Source organism: Taurulus bubalis (genome assembly GCF_910589615.1).
Source record: "Taurulus bubalis genome assembly, chromosome: 3".
Lineage (NCBI taxonomy): Eukaryota > Metazoa > Chordata > Actinopteri > Perciformes > Cottidae > Taurulus > Taurulus bubalis.
The window spans coordinates 24,175,178-24,191,256 of NC_136591.1; the positions used below are offsets into that span (position 1 = coordinate 24,175,178).

Sequence of the window (16,079 nt, forward strand, 5' to 3'; positions counted from 1 at the left end):
TTTTTATAACTGTAACATTATTTTTGGTGCAGACTTCTCTCGTCCTCTTTCATCAGCTGCAGTGATTTGTTACAGTAGGCCCAAGTGTGTTATTGGCAATTCAGAGTATTCACAGATTTACAGCAGTCCACCTGCAGCCTGGACCCGGCAGACCACAAGGGGCAGGTGTGCAGTGAAGGCAGTTACATTATAAGGAAGGTTTTCATAAGATATCTTGATTTGCACGACATTTACAGGAAGTAGAAGTAAAGTGGGGGTGCAGAACTTGGTTTAGTATAGTTAATGTACATGTAGGCTGGCTCTCCTATGTAAAACTAAATTGCATTGATCGTGAAAACGCTACTTTTTATGAGAAACATCTTTTAACTTCCACTTCTTTGCTTCATACTGAGCATTCAAATACAAAGTTAATTCTTGAACTTTTAAACTGTTTGACGAAAGCAATTTAACTCAAGGGCCACTTACACTCTTTTTACCCCCAGCACTTTCTAACACATCTCATGGTGGAGTTTGCTCAGAAGTCATGGAGATGGCTCAGTTGTCATAATTTGCATATTGAGTATCATATGCAGTGTTCACTTTTGTGTCTTTGATATTTTCAAGAAGCACTTGCTGATAATCAGAGGGAGCTTGTTTCCCCCTTTGCCTTGCAGCATTTTATCTCTATCGAAAATCCTTTTTTTGGGGGGGGGGGGGGGGGGGGGGGGATCTACTGAACATGGGAACACTGGGAACAGACCTGCCCCAATGTAAACAGTTTGACAGCAGCTAGCCAAGCAAGCAAAGGGAGAGTTTGACTAGAGAGCTGTCCAGTTGAGGTGAACAATGATGCAAGTATAGAGCCAGAGATCATGGAAAAGCAGAGGGCGTCCCGTAAACATGCAATAACCACGTGGGCTGGATGAGTGAACCATCATCGCCTCTAGTTTGTCTCCTTCCTGTTTCCTGCACACCGGTTAGCAGTGTGGTTATTTAGACGCAAATCCGCCACACACACACTTGTATGACTGTCTTCCAGCAGAAGGGTGACATTGAAGACTATATACAGTAATGAGAGATGACAGGCAACTTGTTATGTTTCAATTGGGGCAGACCTGGTTTCTATCGAATGTGTACATGTCTTTTTCCTTTTGTGTGTCTTTAAAGCAACCCTACTGAGTGCACTCGGTCCACTCACACTCTTGTCCACTAATGCACACAGATGTTGAGCCTTTCTAACTATTATAGCCATTACTACCTTTTTATAAATAGATGACCTAAATTGGGAAATGTACATGTCTCATCAGAAAGAGATGGTCAAGGTATCGTTGGTGTAAATCTAAAAACAAGGCAGGGATGTTGATGGACAAACTATGTGTTAACACACATTGCTTTGGTTGGAATGAGACAACAAAAGTCTTGATTAAGGTGAAACAATTTGTGGATGAAGTGACAGAAAAGTCATTTTTTCAAGCTCAAATGCTGATTCTTTATCTGCTTCAGCTGCTTAAAAGTGATACTTTACTGCTGTTCTTTATTATATGTTGGTTAACTGATTTAGAAGAAGCATATTTTAGATGTGACCTTGGACTTGTGAGAAATTGTTTTCTGAACATTATTGACAACATTTCACAAACATTTTTATAGAAGAAACGATAATAAGAAGTGTTAGTCACAGCCATGGTTGTAATTTATGGTTACTGAGATCTTTCGCACTTCCCACATGATGGTGGGCAATGTTTCACCATTATGAGAATAGGGTTATCATTTGAAAAATATTTACTTAATGTGACGTACAATTTTGTAACAGACGTACTAAAATAGAAGTATAAAAGAAGAAGAAAAGAACAGAAAATCATGTGACTTGATAGAAAATGGCTTAAACATTTGCCTGAAGACCCCTTACCATGACGACTGACCATGTGGGAGCATGTGATTCATGTGCAAATGGTTTTGCTAGTCGACGCTACAATGCTGCCTGACCCAGCCAACAAACGGACATTGCATGTGCGCGTCTCACTGATTGTGATGAAGAGTCGTCTTCATCCAGTTCCAAAATCCAGTTTCTATTTGTAATTTAGAAACAAACGATAGGAGGAGAGAAATGTATACTATATTGTCACCGTAGTAGTAACAGCTGAGTCGACAAAAAACAAACACAGCTACATTATTGATTTTGCTTGGATGTGAAAGAACAGAAAACAACACATTGCATTTGATTTTTGAGGGCTGGTGTGAAAACGGTGCAGGCCGACATAACGGCACATGAGTGTGAAAGAGGTCCCTGTGTGTTTCGCTAAGAGTGTCACCATGACTTTTCACAAAGTTCCTATTAGCCCGGTTCATTGATGCTCTCAGATAGCAGTGTGAATTTGGGATGTTGTAACATTAATCTCAGCTTCTCCTTCTCTCTCTCTCTCTCTCTCTCTCTCTCTCTCTCTCTCTCTCTCTCTCTCTCTCCTCTCTCTTTGCTGCAGAGGTGTGGAGCAGTTGCATTTAAAAGGTCGGAGCAGAATGCCATACAAGTTTGCACGCTGGGTAAGAACGCTAACTGGCCTGAATACCAGTGTGCAAAAGGTTATTAATGTGCTGCATGTGGCCAACTGCAAACTAACCGTGCACAAAATGTTTGTTTACATTTGGTAACGGTGCTTCGGGCCGTCGCTAACCTTTGGCCCTGTGTAATCTGTGTCAAACAATGAGGCGGGTTTCTGCTATCTCTCCACTGTATATGCTCTCGGCAGTCCAGTTAGATGGCTTTTGTTGAATACAAGTGGGACTCAATACAGTAAGTTTGGCTCCAGGCATGTTTTTAAAATAGTGTCTGGACTGGAGACCGTCAAATGTAGCTGTTTATCATAACAGTCTCAGACCTTGAAATGTAGTGCAAATTATTTCTTTTCTTCGTATTGGGTTTAAGATTGTTAAAAAAAGCTCCCTGGTAAGGTGCTTTACTGTATGCAGGGGTGAGGCAACCGTACACATGTGATGGAACAAGTACAGTGAGCCAGCATGTAAAATGGCAGTGCCAAAAAACACTCTGAACACACGTGCTCACATACTTGCGAGCATGCAACCCAGCAGAAATATCCAAACGTCGCATAACTCCCACTGACCTTGTCAACTCTGATATCTTTCCCTCATTCTGTTCCATTATCACGGTGTTTCTTACTTTTGTCACATGATTTCTTTTCGCACATTTTTTCCACAGTCAAGAATCTTGCTCCATTTGTCTGATAACTGCTTTGTTCACATGTTCTGAAGTTGTCGACACTGTTGCGCTCCATCATACTGGTAAAGGCTGTTTCACACTCTTAATGATTGTGCGGCGGATTTTTAGAATTACGATTTGACATCGCAGCCGAACATACTGATTTGGACGGAGTCCATTATAGTCTGGGCCAGTTAATGATAACCGCCTGGAATAAAAATCCTGAGTTAGATTTTTACAATGGGAAGAGGCACAGCTGACCTCACGTAGCAGGAATATTTATCTCTTCCACACAAACCGCACAACGAACGAACAAACCGAACGAACAAACCAACCGAACCGCTTTAATATCCACTTCTGTTTCGGTCCTGAAACACGTGAGATTTTTTTCTCCAATGAGATCCTGGGTGGGATGCTTAGTGACGTCATCTGCTGATCACAGCTACAACTAAACAATACTACATTGAGTGCATAACCATGGTACATTTCCCCTGAATAACCACGCTGTACATCATGTCCCGTCGCTTCTCACAGTTTCTCACGGCCGGTGTCTTTTTATCTTAACGCTCTTTGTCTCATGATTTCTTGCTATCGACTTCTTGCGTCTGAAATGTGATGTTCAAGGCTATGTTTCTGTCTGCGTCTGTGTGTGTCAGTACTTTGGTCTGCATGTGACCCTTTCTCAAGGGAACATTTCTGTGAAAAAAAAGAAGTAACGGCCATTGCTCTGCATCCTTCACGATTGCGTGCACCTAAAGACATAAAGTCTTATTTACTCTCATTCACCTAATTGTATTCATTTGAATTAATACGTTTTTTTTCAGCCACAGCAATGCTTTTGGGGTGTGTAACTTTTAACGACAAGTGTTTTCATTCAGTTCCAAACAAATGTTCAGTTCATCGGGTTCTAAGGAGACTCTGCAGAGCACAAATAGTGAAGGGGCACTTGAAATTGATAGACAGCAGACATCCTGTTTGGATGAGTTCTGCATATAGTTGGTGATCATACAGTGGTGCTGGCTTTCTTTTCTGTTTGCATCTGACATGTTTGCGAACATCTTCCAAGAACTTCCCGAAATCTTGTTCTTCTGCCTCTTTCAGATCCTAGTTGTGTTAAAGCCCAAGGCTGGATAGTCACCTGGACAGCAGAATTCAGAACTAATCAATCCATACAAATCCGCTGAAGTTTTTATATGCCGGTGAAGCCTTTATAAAGGGTGGCTCAATGTACGTTTTATTTATTTTTACTTGCCTTATTCAGTGTACCTGACAACAACCTGAAAAACACAATTGGTGCGGAAACGGTAAAACAATTAATTGATTAGTAGTTTATCAATTAATAATCTATAGAATCCTTTAAAATTCCAAAAAGTTGCATGCGTCAAGCCTCTCAAAAGCGAATATTTATTGCTTTTCTCTGTCATCTTCACCATTGTAATTTGTTTTGTCCAAAACTTCAGGTTTTGGACAAAACACTCATTATGAAAATGTCTGGAACATTTTGATTGTGTCTTTTTCATTATTTTCTGACATTTTATAGATCAAACAATTATTTAATGAAGAATTCAATATTTTGCTCTGCACACAATTTTGATGCTCCTATCATCTTTTTAAATGCAAAGTCTGTCCACAGAGATCGGTGTGGGGAAGGTATGACTCTTGTCTGTTCCCACTGACCTGATCATGAGATTGTGTCCGTGAACTCAAAGCCCCACAGTTGTTCACACAAAATCCTATTGGTCTGCCGTCGGTGTAGCGGCATATGTAGCAGAGTGAGCGAGCGAGTGTGTGTGTGTGAGCGAGCTCTGAGTGGAAAGAGGAGGGGCTTTTAGACTCCACAACAACACCGGCGCGAGTGAGACAGAATAGGGGAGAGAGAATGCGGCAGAAGGAGGGCGCAGACTGTCAGTGGTCGACTCTGGGAGAAGGGAGATAGAGACGGATTCACACTTCTTTTTTCTGGCTTTTCCCTGCTCCCTTTTCTTGCACTTGCTTTGTCTTTTTTTCTTCTTTTTCCATCACTCCACGCTCTGAGTCTTTCTGTCTCATCCTGTTCTTCGCTGCTGCAGATTCTGTCTCTCTCTGCAGGCTTTACTCTTCTATCCTACATTCTGACTTGCTACTCTTTTGTCTTTCTCTGCGTCCTGACCTTTGCCTACCTGCCTACCTCTCTCTATCTCCGCTTCATGAGCTTCACCCCTCTCTTTACTTTGATCTCTCATTTCCTTGCACCTCCTTGTCCTGCATCCATCTGCTGTCTTTTGGCGTGAGGATGCCGGTGCTAGAGGGGCTCTGGGGTCCAGATCTCAGGATGCGGGACGCCGGTCTTGGCGTTGCGGTTGAAGCCGGCGTCTGTCCGGAGGAGGCTCCTCACTCGCCGGTCTGGGGTCCGCTCAGGACGCCTCCTATTACCTGTGGAGGCTTGTCGCTGGCCCTGGAGCTTCCGACGCTCATACGGCAGCTCAGGGCGGCGTGGAGGGCTCGCAAGGGAGGCCCCCGGGGGCCCGAGAGAAGTCAGGCGAGCACTTGGGTGGAATCGGACAAGGAAGAGGTAGAGGAGGTGAAGCATGACATAGAGGACCGACGCGCTCATCTGGAAGGTAACTTGCACATAATACATGTTACATGTACAGTAAAAAACTCATGGGAGTTAGATTTCTCATCAATGTTTAATGTCCAATGTATGTTTTCCTTCTTCGTCTGACCCATTAACTGTGTATGCTGCATGCACATGCATGGCTGGACATGGATAGTGTGTGTGACTTAATGTTAGATTTGTTTGATTTATTTACGATGTTTAATGACTTGTGTATAATTAATTCTTTTATTTGTGTCTTAAAAAAAAATAGTGGTCATGTTTTTTGGCAAGTGACTTTAATGAATAAGGTTTTTGCCTTTTTGCATTTGAATGTTTGACTTTTAATTCCATGGCTGGGTGTAAGTTTCCATTTTTGACAAGTGCGTGGGACACGTTATATTTGACTGGCGAGCGTCTGGCCGTATGTTTACTCTTGTGTGTTTTTGTAAGTGACGTGAGACGAGGTTCAGATCAGTTCAGACTCCCAGGCGGAGCAGACAGTGAAATGAGGGATTTGGGCTGTAAATCCAGAGTGTCTGCGGAGCTGTGCTGATGACACTGACGTGATGTAATCAATCAGGTCGAGTCCGTCTGTCTGGAGTGCAGCAGTGGGGACGTAAAATACCATTGTTTACAGTTCGATGTGTCAACAGTGATGACAAGAAGTAAGGTCAGTCTTATATTTAACAAGGATGGCAATGATTGTGACAGCAGCGTATATAAACAAGGGGAATTAATACGGAGACTAATACCTTAAGCAGTTATCAGTTGATAACAAAAATAGAACAGCGTACATGTAAATCTTCAATGTGCTTTTGTAGAGGTATGATGAAGTGATGATTCATACTGTGGGGAATTACCTATTCGCAACCACTGACTCATAAGGTGGAAATCTGACAAATGTACACTGTTTGCTGTGTGTGACTTTCCTTTCACATTGTGACGACCTCGTTCACCTGATGACTCCTTACAGAGAGTGAGAGGCTATCAGCTCAGTGTTTGGTCTTGCCACATTCAACACGTGTCGAGACGCTGTGCGATAACATTTTGGCGGTGATAGTGAGTCAGTCTGCCATTTCCAAGGATGTAGAGGGCTGAGAAAGACCAGTATTTATAGGTGCATTTAGGGAGAAAAAGTACATTGCCTACTAGAAAAAAAGATGTATTCAATCGTAAATACAATTATTTAAATGTATTATAAATAGCTAAACATTGAGTTGAGGAGCTGGATTTAAAACTATGTGAAATACATTAGATAAGGATAATTCACTTACAGGTGATTCACTCTAATTCCTTTCAAGTTCTACATTTACATTTTCTCTCAGCCTCTTGTGTTTGGATTGATAACAGTCTGAAATGATTAGTCCATTAATAGGGGATTAATCAGCAACTATTTTGCTATCAGTGAATGGAGCAAAATCTGCAAAATTCCACTTGTTCCATTTGGTCTCAAATGATCATTTTAAGAAGGACATCTTTAGAGTTTCAGCTGCGGTTTGGACAAAACAAGACATTTTAATATGTCAATATGGGCTTTACAACTTCAAGAATTCTGTCTGTTTTTGTTGATATAGAAAAGTTTGTGATGAGCAAAAATAAATCTGTTAACAAGTCTACTGTCACACATTCAGTTTTTTGTGTTAAGTAATTTTACACATCTGGGTACTGTCAAGTCGTCGTTTTACTACAAAAGCAAAGAAAGTGTCCGGTGAAGTGAAGTGTATCCGGGGATTCCAGCCAGCTACGTGGATGTAACTATTTTTCCCAGATAAAGCAGCTGCAGGCAGCAGGAAACATCACCTGCCACTGTGTGTGTTTTTTTTAAAACCGCTTGTGTTCGAATGCATGTGGCAGCGATGTGTTTGTGTCTCTCTTTCTGTGAAGCAAAACAGCCCCAAAGCACCATTTGTGCCGTAAACACCCACAGATTCAGCGAAGCCAAGTAAACATATTTGTAACGGTGTCCCATATGTGAGTGTGTGGGCTGTGTGCGATCTTGTTTTTTTTTTTTTGGAATCAGGGATTTAACGTAATTTGCAAGTGTGTGTGTGTATGTGTATAAATAAGTGCAGCGAGTGTTTATGCACGGTGAGACACGTGCACTGCCGTCTACAAACACCCTTTCCGACTGATTCGCATCTTAAATGACCCAGTTCTGAGCCGCGCAGAGACAATGACCTATTTACCACACAGAGTTAAAGGAAAAGAACGGGAAAGAAGCGAAGGGTGGGGGGAGTGAGACCAAAGGATGGATCAGGATGGATGTGGAGTCAGGATGTTGTTGTTGAACAGATAGGAATGAAGGATGATGGGAAGGTTGAGGGGGTTGTAGCGGATAGAGAGAGAGAAGGATGTGGAAACGGGAGCCAGAGGTAGAGGATGGAGTGACGCATAACATGGAAGTATAGAGAAGGAACTCGAGCGAAAGAAGAGAGCCAGAGGGTGGTTTGTGTGTCTTTGAGTTTGTCTGTGTTGGGAGGAGGAGGAGGGGGTGCAGGGGGATTTCCCAGATGATGCCCCCCCCATGACGCCTTGCCCACCAGCACGGAGGATTAGAAAAAAAGAAGCAAAGAGGCTTTCCCCTGTTGTCCTTTTCTTGCTCAAACTAGGCCAGCAGGACTCTTCTGCCTCACTTTAGCAGGCTGAGTCACTACCCTCAAGACGTTTTATATTTGTTTGCAGAAATAGGGAATGATGCCACTTTTCCACCGTATGTTTTATGCATAGCTGCCGAGGCTTCACTGCACACACACACACACACACACACACACACACACACACACACACACACACACACACACACACACACACACACACACACACATACACATACATTGCCTGCAAACTATGCCACTTTGGCAGCACACACACTTGCAAGGCAAGACCTGGCACTCCGAGGGAGTTACCACAGTGACTCCAGCCCCATTAACAGGTAGTTTAGCTGCTCTCGTAAATCGCAGAGATGACGTGAACTGGCAACCTCGGGGTACATAATGCGCTACAGTTCCTCACAGTTCCTCATTTATAAATAATTCAGTAATTTTCAGAGTTTTTAGTTTATTCAAGCTAAGATGGCTAGGGACCTATTCTGTTTTCTGACAGGCCTCATGGTGTGTGAACAGAGGCAGTATTCAAGTATTCAAAGATTAAAACCCAAAAGGTCACTTCTGGGACTCTGCAGACATTTCCTATGGAAAAACATCTTATAGTAAAACACTTGATATCTGTTCAGGATGAAATATGCTGTGATTATGTCAGAAATACATGGGCACTTAAAACATACGAGTTTCACACATTTCATCTTTTCTTTTCGTGTTTTGCAATAAAACCCTTCAAATAGATAACCTTTGTTTTGTCGCAGAAATGAAGACCAGTCCTTCTGTTTAGTCCTTGGTTTATGTCATCGGCATCGGCGTGAAACTACACTAAAACCAAGAATAATTTGTGTGATCAGAATGTACTGAGTCAATACACCACAACAGCTGCACAGTGGCGTGAAATCCCTTCTCCTTGGTCAAACCCGGACCAGATGCATGATGTCCTGATGATTCGCCGATGTCAAAGATCACTTTGTTTCAGAGAGGCTGGTTTTAAGAGGGAAATACATCTGCTTTCACAAGGCTGCACATACAAATCCACACCAGGGAACACTTTGCACCGTTGTCTTCTGGTCCCTTCGCTGGCTGTTCGACTAATCGTTCAGAAATCAAATGCTTATATTTCTTCATCTATGTTTCTCCTTTCCCATCCTCAGCTGATGGCAGACTGAACACCGGTCATGCTGGTGTGTTGCTGGTCGAGAGACGAGGCTCCTACCCGTTGATTGACCTGAGAATCCTCAAAAGTGAGTTCAAATCACGATATATTTACTGACATTGTCGGCAATGGTCAGTCCCCGAACAAAACATCTATTTGTTTTCTTAAACACAAAGGTTTCAGTGTTATGAGTGTTGTCTGCATTCAATGTATTGTCATTTACTCACTTGTCTACTTAACTGATGGAACACTTAACTGAGGACTAACGATCGTAATCCTGGGAAAGAGCCACATGTAATTCAAGAAATCATAAAATAGTTTTTAGGATGCTTATCTGTTCCGGCCTGTTTTTAAGGTAAATCATTTATAATTTCAGCCAGTGCCCAGCAGGGAGAGGTAGAGGCTGGCAGAAGAAAGGTGAAGCGTCAGTTGAGCTTTCAGAGATACTGCCACGCCTCCAGGCTGCTCAGGGGTTTGGTGCCCCACAACCCCGGGTCACTACACCTCCTGGACGACGATTACCTGGGACAAGCTGCAGTAAGTACACACTCACTCACTCACTCACTCACTCACTCACAGGTACCCTGTGTCTCCAGCGCTCTGTATTGTGCATATGTAAACTGTGATTCACTTTCTGAAAACTTCTGTTTTTTTCTTCATAGCACATGTTATCAAAAGTAGGCACATGGAACTTTGACATTTTCCTCTTCGATCGTCTGACAAATGGTGAGAAGGCTTTTTTTTGGTCCAAGTTTAACAAATGTTGTCCCAATATCTGCCATAATCCTTCACCAATTAAACTGTTTTATTTTACAATACAGCTATTAAACATTTTATTTTCTGAGTAAATGCACTAAAAACCTATTTTGTCTTGACTTTGTGTGCTGTAGGTCACAGCCTGGTGACTCTGATGTGCCATCTCTTCAATGTCTACGGCCTTGTTCACCACTTCCAGCTGGACATGGTCAAACTGCACAGGTTTCTCGGTAAGCTGCGAGCGTCAGTGATGACACTCAAGAAGAGATGTAAATGTGCATCCTAATATTTATCTACTTCTGTTAGTCATCAAATGATATTAACAACTTTAAGTGTAGCTTGAGTCTGTAGAAAGTGCCCCCAGCGGCTCTTTTGGTGGGGCAAAATGCTTGGAAAACTGACAAGGGTTTCATTTTTCAGAAAATTCCAGACTGACATCAACCGCTTCTTTTGTCTGCCAGTCAGTCGATACAAAAGAGTCGGAGGGTTTATGTATAAAGTGCCTTTGTTGCAAGGGAATATTACGCCAGTATCCATAGCACGCTAAATGCTGCCGTCAGATACAGCAGAGCAGCAGTGAGCTGTTTGTTGTTATGGAGACAAAGTGTTCAATCTGTATTTTTTTCAGCATTTTCTTCTGTTTTTCCCACACACAATACAATAAAAGAAGACATCACAAAGAAACGTGATTTATCCCCACTTGTCATTAGACAACGGAAAGTGAGAGCTAATACCTTTTTTTTTTTCTTCTTCTTTTTTTGTATGTTTACAGGTTTTAACGTTGGGTTTTGATTCACAGGGGCATCTAAATTAACTTATACGCATGACACAGTGTCTCTGCTCTGACAATCAAATTAAAGCATTTACATGACAGTTTCAAGAGTGTTGCTTAAATGTTTTTCAAATCTGATTAAAATGTTAAAGATGAGATAATGCAATGAGGTTTTAACCTTGTTCTGTCTTGCCAGGCATGGTGCAGGAGGACTACCACTCCCAGAATCCCTATCACAATGCTGTTCATGCTGCTGATGTCACTCAAGCCATGTACTGCTACCTGAAGGAGCCCAAGGTAATGAATAATACTATACACACAAAGGCAAAGAGAGACGGATTCACACACACACACACACACACACACACACACACACACACACACACACTAGCTTCTCCTTGACATATTCTATTAGCTTCTTAATTCCTCTTCACTTAGACGCGACAGCACATCCATCCTCAGCCTGGAGACATCCCTGAAGCCCTCTGACCAGATTAAGAGTCTCTGTATCTTTCCCTTTATACAGTAATTGATTTAGTGTCCTTTGTTGCTCTGCAAAGCACTTTGTAATGCACCTATTTTGTTAAAAAGCACTTAGAATAATAAATTGAATTCAGCACAGCTCACACGGCGGCGTGTTCGAGATAACAAGCACACACTCACAATGTGTCAGGCGTGCTGCTTCTCCGATCAATAGGCCTTTCACTGACCATGAAGCATTTATCATCACACACTTATGTCTGTCTAAAATCCATATGTTTTCAACTGTTTCACTTTTTGAGGTAAAATGTACTTATTGTATCTATTTATTTATTTATTTATTTTGTGTTTGGTATTTAAGATAAAATAATCCTTTATTAGTCCTGCAGTGGGGAAATTGCAGGATTACAGCAGCAAAGTAAAGTGCACACAAGAGACACAGTAAAATAAAAACAAGTAATATAAATAAACAGTAAAACAGTAAAGAATCCACAATAGCAGTATATATTGTTCTATAATAATTTATATATAATTTTCTATAATGTATATCTCCCAGGTATTAAAAGAGCTCAAGTCCTACACTGCTCACCAATATGGATGAGCCACAACAATAAAACAAAAACTACTACTGGGAATAAACTCTATAAATGTAGTTCCCTGGTGGTTTCTTTGAAGGACAGCTCAGCATTCAGGTTTCATTTGAAATCACCGTAAGTGTCCCTCCTACGTAAGGAACAATAATTTCCCTGTCGACCCCATTTGTGCGTTCTAGCTGGCAGAGCAGCTGAGTCCCCTGGACGTGTTTCTGGGTCTGATGGCAGCAGCCGCCCACGACGTGGACCATCCTGGAGTCAACCAGCCCTTCCTCATTAAGACCAGACACCACCTGGCGTCCCTCTACCAGGTACTCACGGGTGTGCTGATACTGTGTCAGTGTGTGGGTGGAAATGTGCAGAAGGGTTAGTGTCCAGTCTGTAACAGAGTCTGCATGAAACTCATTTACAGAACACGTCTGTTCTGGAGAGTCACCACTGGAGATCCACCGTGGGCATGCTGCGAGAGTCAGGACTGCTGTCCCACCTGCCTGCCGACGTGTCGTAAGACCTTTTACAATACAAAGAAATATTTTATGAGCATTCCATATGTCAGCGCTCTGTAGCAGACAAACTATGAAATCAACATATCTTTAACACATCTGCATGGCCGTGGAGGGCAGTTGGTTTTAAGTCAAAGCATATTGCACTACATGAAAGAACATGGATGAACAGTACAGTCAGGGAACTCAGAGGTGCCCTGAATACAAGTGGGCTGGAAGTCAAACAACAGTAGTCACTGGTGTCTGACTCACATTTCCACAGTCTGCGAAAGGCCAGCAGCAATAATATCTAGTCTAATAGAATAAATAGCTGCAGAGGGATCTGATCTTAGAGCCAGAATACAGAATCTGAAATTGGAGTATATGAGAAAAGAGTGAGGGCTTCAGGTTGGTTGCAGTCTGCCACCTCACTGCTAGATGCTGCCGACTGCAAAAGACCAGACCTTTAAAACAGAATACAGGACATCAACATATATGCTGTCCAAAAGGATCACAAGGATCTTGTCAACATAAAACTGAGATCATTTCTGGCGGCAAAACAAACATTGCTGGCCCTTCTTACACAGCATCTCAGTGTTACAATTCAAAATCAAAGTACTTGTAGTTTTCTACAGCGTCTCCTAACTCTCCTTCCATGATAGTACTCTGAGGAATGCACTGTCCCACCACACAACCACACACACATCAGCATGGGATGATCAACATGATGCATTTGGCATTATAATCTCCTTTGGTCCACTGTAAGGTCAGAGCTCAGGGTGAGTTAAAGAACACCACCACAGGAGCTCTCCACAAGCACATGGCTGTAAAAATGAGTAGAAAGGTTACACCATACAGAGTACAGCATATGATAACTTACTAATTAATATACAGTATGATCCAGAAAATATAGCTGTTGCTGCAGGTCCATGTAGAATAAAAAATGGCACAGGCATTAGTGGTTTTGTTGTTTTGGCTCAGTGGTGCCCCCCTCTATTCTGCAGGCAGGACATGGAACAGCAGCTGGGCTCTCTCATCCTCGCTACGGACATCAGCAGGCAGAATGAGTTCCTGTCGACCTTCAGAGAACATCTGGATAACCAGGACCTTGACCTTCAGCAGGCCTCACACAGGCACTTTATACTGCAGGTATACTGCACACCCACCTAACAACAGTACAGCCATGCATGTTTTATGTTTTACAAAAAATCTGTAAAGTAAAACGGTAAAGCTGGAGAAGCTGCACTGTGTGTGTGTGTGTGTGTGTGTGTGTGTGTGTGTGTGTGTGTGTGTGTGTGTGTGTGTGTGTGTGTGTGTGTGTGTGTGTGTGTGTGTGTGAATCCGTCTCTCTTTGCCTTCAGATTGCTCTGAAGTGTGCAGACGTCTGCAATCCGTGTCGGGTTTGGGAGCTGAGCAGACAGTGGAGTGAGAGAGTGTGTGAGGAATTCTACAGGCAGGGTGAGTAAGGAAATTTCAACCATGAATGGACAACTAGAGGTTAGGGTTAATTTTCTTGAATGAGACCATTTGAGATTCAGACATGAATTCTACGTGAGATCTACCTGCAGAGGTTTTTTCCACAGTAATTGTATTAGTACCTGAAAATTAGAGATGCACTGATCGATTGGCCATTGTTGGAAACGGTCCGTCTCGGTCTCGTAGACGTTGTTGCCAGTCAGATTTAAACACTAGGTCCCACATGATGGTTTTATGTCTTGTGCTACAGACTGTAACGTCACAGCACACCATTTTTATTTTCTATTTTACTATAATTCTTAGAAAGGAAGAAAATCCTGCAGAGCAGGTCAGTCTCTAAAAATAAAATTGCAATCGGTGCATCTCTGATGATATGGTAATAAACTTGTGTTTTCAACCTTTTTGGCATTCATCAAGGTGTTAAGATATCACCCTACTGATTTTATGATGGCCTGCATCAGCATCCTATTTAGTTATACCTCCTCTTTAATTCATGTGGATTCTGAATGTTGTCTGTTGCCCTGACAGGTGACCTGGAGAAAAAGTTCGACATGGAGATTAGTCCTATGTGTAACCAGCAGGCTGATTCTGTCCCAGCTATTCAGATAGGTGAGTACTAGACTGCACGTACCGAGAACTGTAACCTGTGTCGTCATCATCAGCTCATTGGGAGATGAACCACCTTGTTGTTGCGTGTATTTCCTCAGGGTTCATCTCCTACATCGTGGAGCCTCTGTTTGAGGAGTGGCACCGCTTCACCGAGCCCAGCCCGCTCAGCCAGACCATGATCGGTCACCTGCACAAGAACAAGGCCCGCTGGAGCCGCCTGCGACACGCACACGCACCCTCAGACACGCAAACACACACACACACACGCGCCGAGGAGCCCGAGCCTGAAGGAGAAGGAGGAGGCGGAGGCGGCGGCAGCAGAGGAGAGGGGAAAGACATCCCTTAATCTTCCTCTGGTTTCTTGAGGCGTTTGATCTTCCTTTTTGTCCTCCAGCATATTTTCTCCCACTGCTGGTTGTCCACAGGCTCTGAAAGTGGGAGCGCTGGATGGGAGTTTGGCTTCACTTGATGAGAAAGGGCTCCCTCTGCTGGAGTTGAGGACTGTAGCACTGCAGGGGGAAAAAGAAGACGCGAGAGACGGATGTTTGGGGAGTGGATGGATAATCTTAGTAAATGCCAATTTGACAAAGTCATGCCTTGCTCTTTACCCCAGTGATATCTGCTTCAAAGTATCTGAGAAAGGCAGGAATTTATAGTTGATGACATACGAGGGATCGATGAAGAAGTGGTTGCACAGTGCTGCTCGAACAATAAAGAAATTACAAAAGCCAAAATGATATACAAGTCAGCTGGACTGAGCTGGAAGAGATGACATAACAATATATGAAATAAAAAGGAATATATGAATATATCTACTATACTACGCTTTTTAAACATTTCCACATTACACACTATTAAACTGTTTTCACTTTTCCTCTTTTTGTACAGCTTGCACTTCTATTGGATGTTCTTTTCTACAAGTGTCTCACTTGTCTACTTTTCACTGAACATTACGAGTCCCTGAGTTGCTCGATGTCAGCTGGATGTTTTTGGACTCGCCGAAACACAAACTGGAGCCATTTTTCCAAAGTGTTTGTGTGTTGGTGTCAAGTTATTGACATTATTGTCTGTGCAAACTGGTGTACAACCTCAGCACTTCACATGCCAAAATCTCAGCAATGTATTAAACTTTTTACTGGGTTTGGATTTTGGGAAATACAACTCTTACACATGGTGTTACCTTTGTAACCGCAAATTCAATGGAATTGTGCATTTATTTATCCGACGACCTCACTTCACAGGCTCACATACAACAAAGCCTTAACAGCAACTTTGTCTGTGAAACACGTTTTGTAATGGTGGTGTTACCATTTCCGGACACGCTTTCTTACACTAGGAGTTGTTTTTCTTCAGCCACCAGCATACTGAAATACTCTTCAGTACTGTA

General features: G+C 42.6%; 1 protein-coding gene across 1 annotated transcript; it reads left to right on the top strand.

Annotated features, from left to right (window-relative positions):
• Window positions 1-5,462: 5,462 nt before the first annotated feature.
• On the top strand, window positions 5,463-15,383 carry LOC306734763 (3',5'-cyclic-AMP phosphodiesterase 7B-like; the record flags this gene model as incomplete). The annotated part of the gene is made up of 12 exons (XM_079216151.1): window positions 5,463-5,790; window positions 9,523-9,612; window positions 9,901-10,061; window positions 10,187-10,250; window positions 10,415-10,510; window positions 11,249-11,349; window positions 12,305-12,436; window positions 12,538-12,629; window positions 13,612-13,756; window positions 13,969-14,065; window positions 14,612-14,692; window positions 14,791-15,383. The coding sequence occupies 12 exons, from the start codon at window positions 5,463-5,465 to the stop codon at window positions 15,036-15,038; spliced, it is 1,635 nt and encodes a 544-aa protein (XP_079072277.1). The 3' UTR covers window positions 15,039-15,383.
• Between the last annotated feature and the right edge of the window lie 696 nt (window positions 15,384-16,079).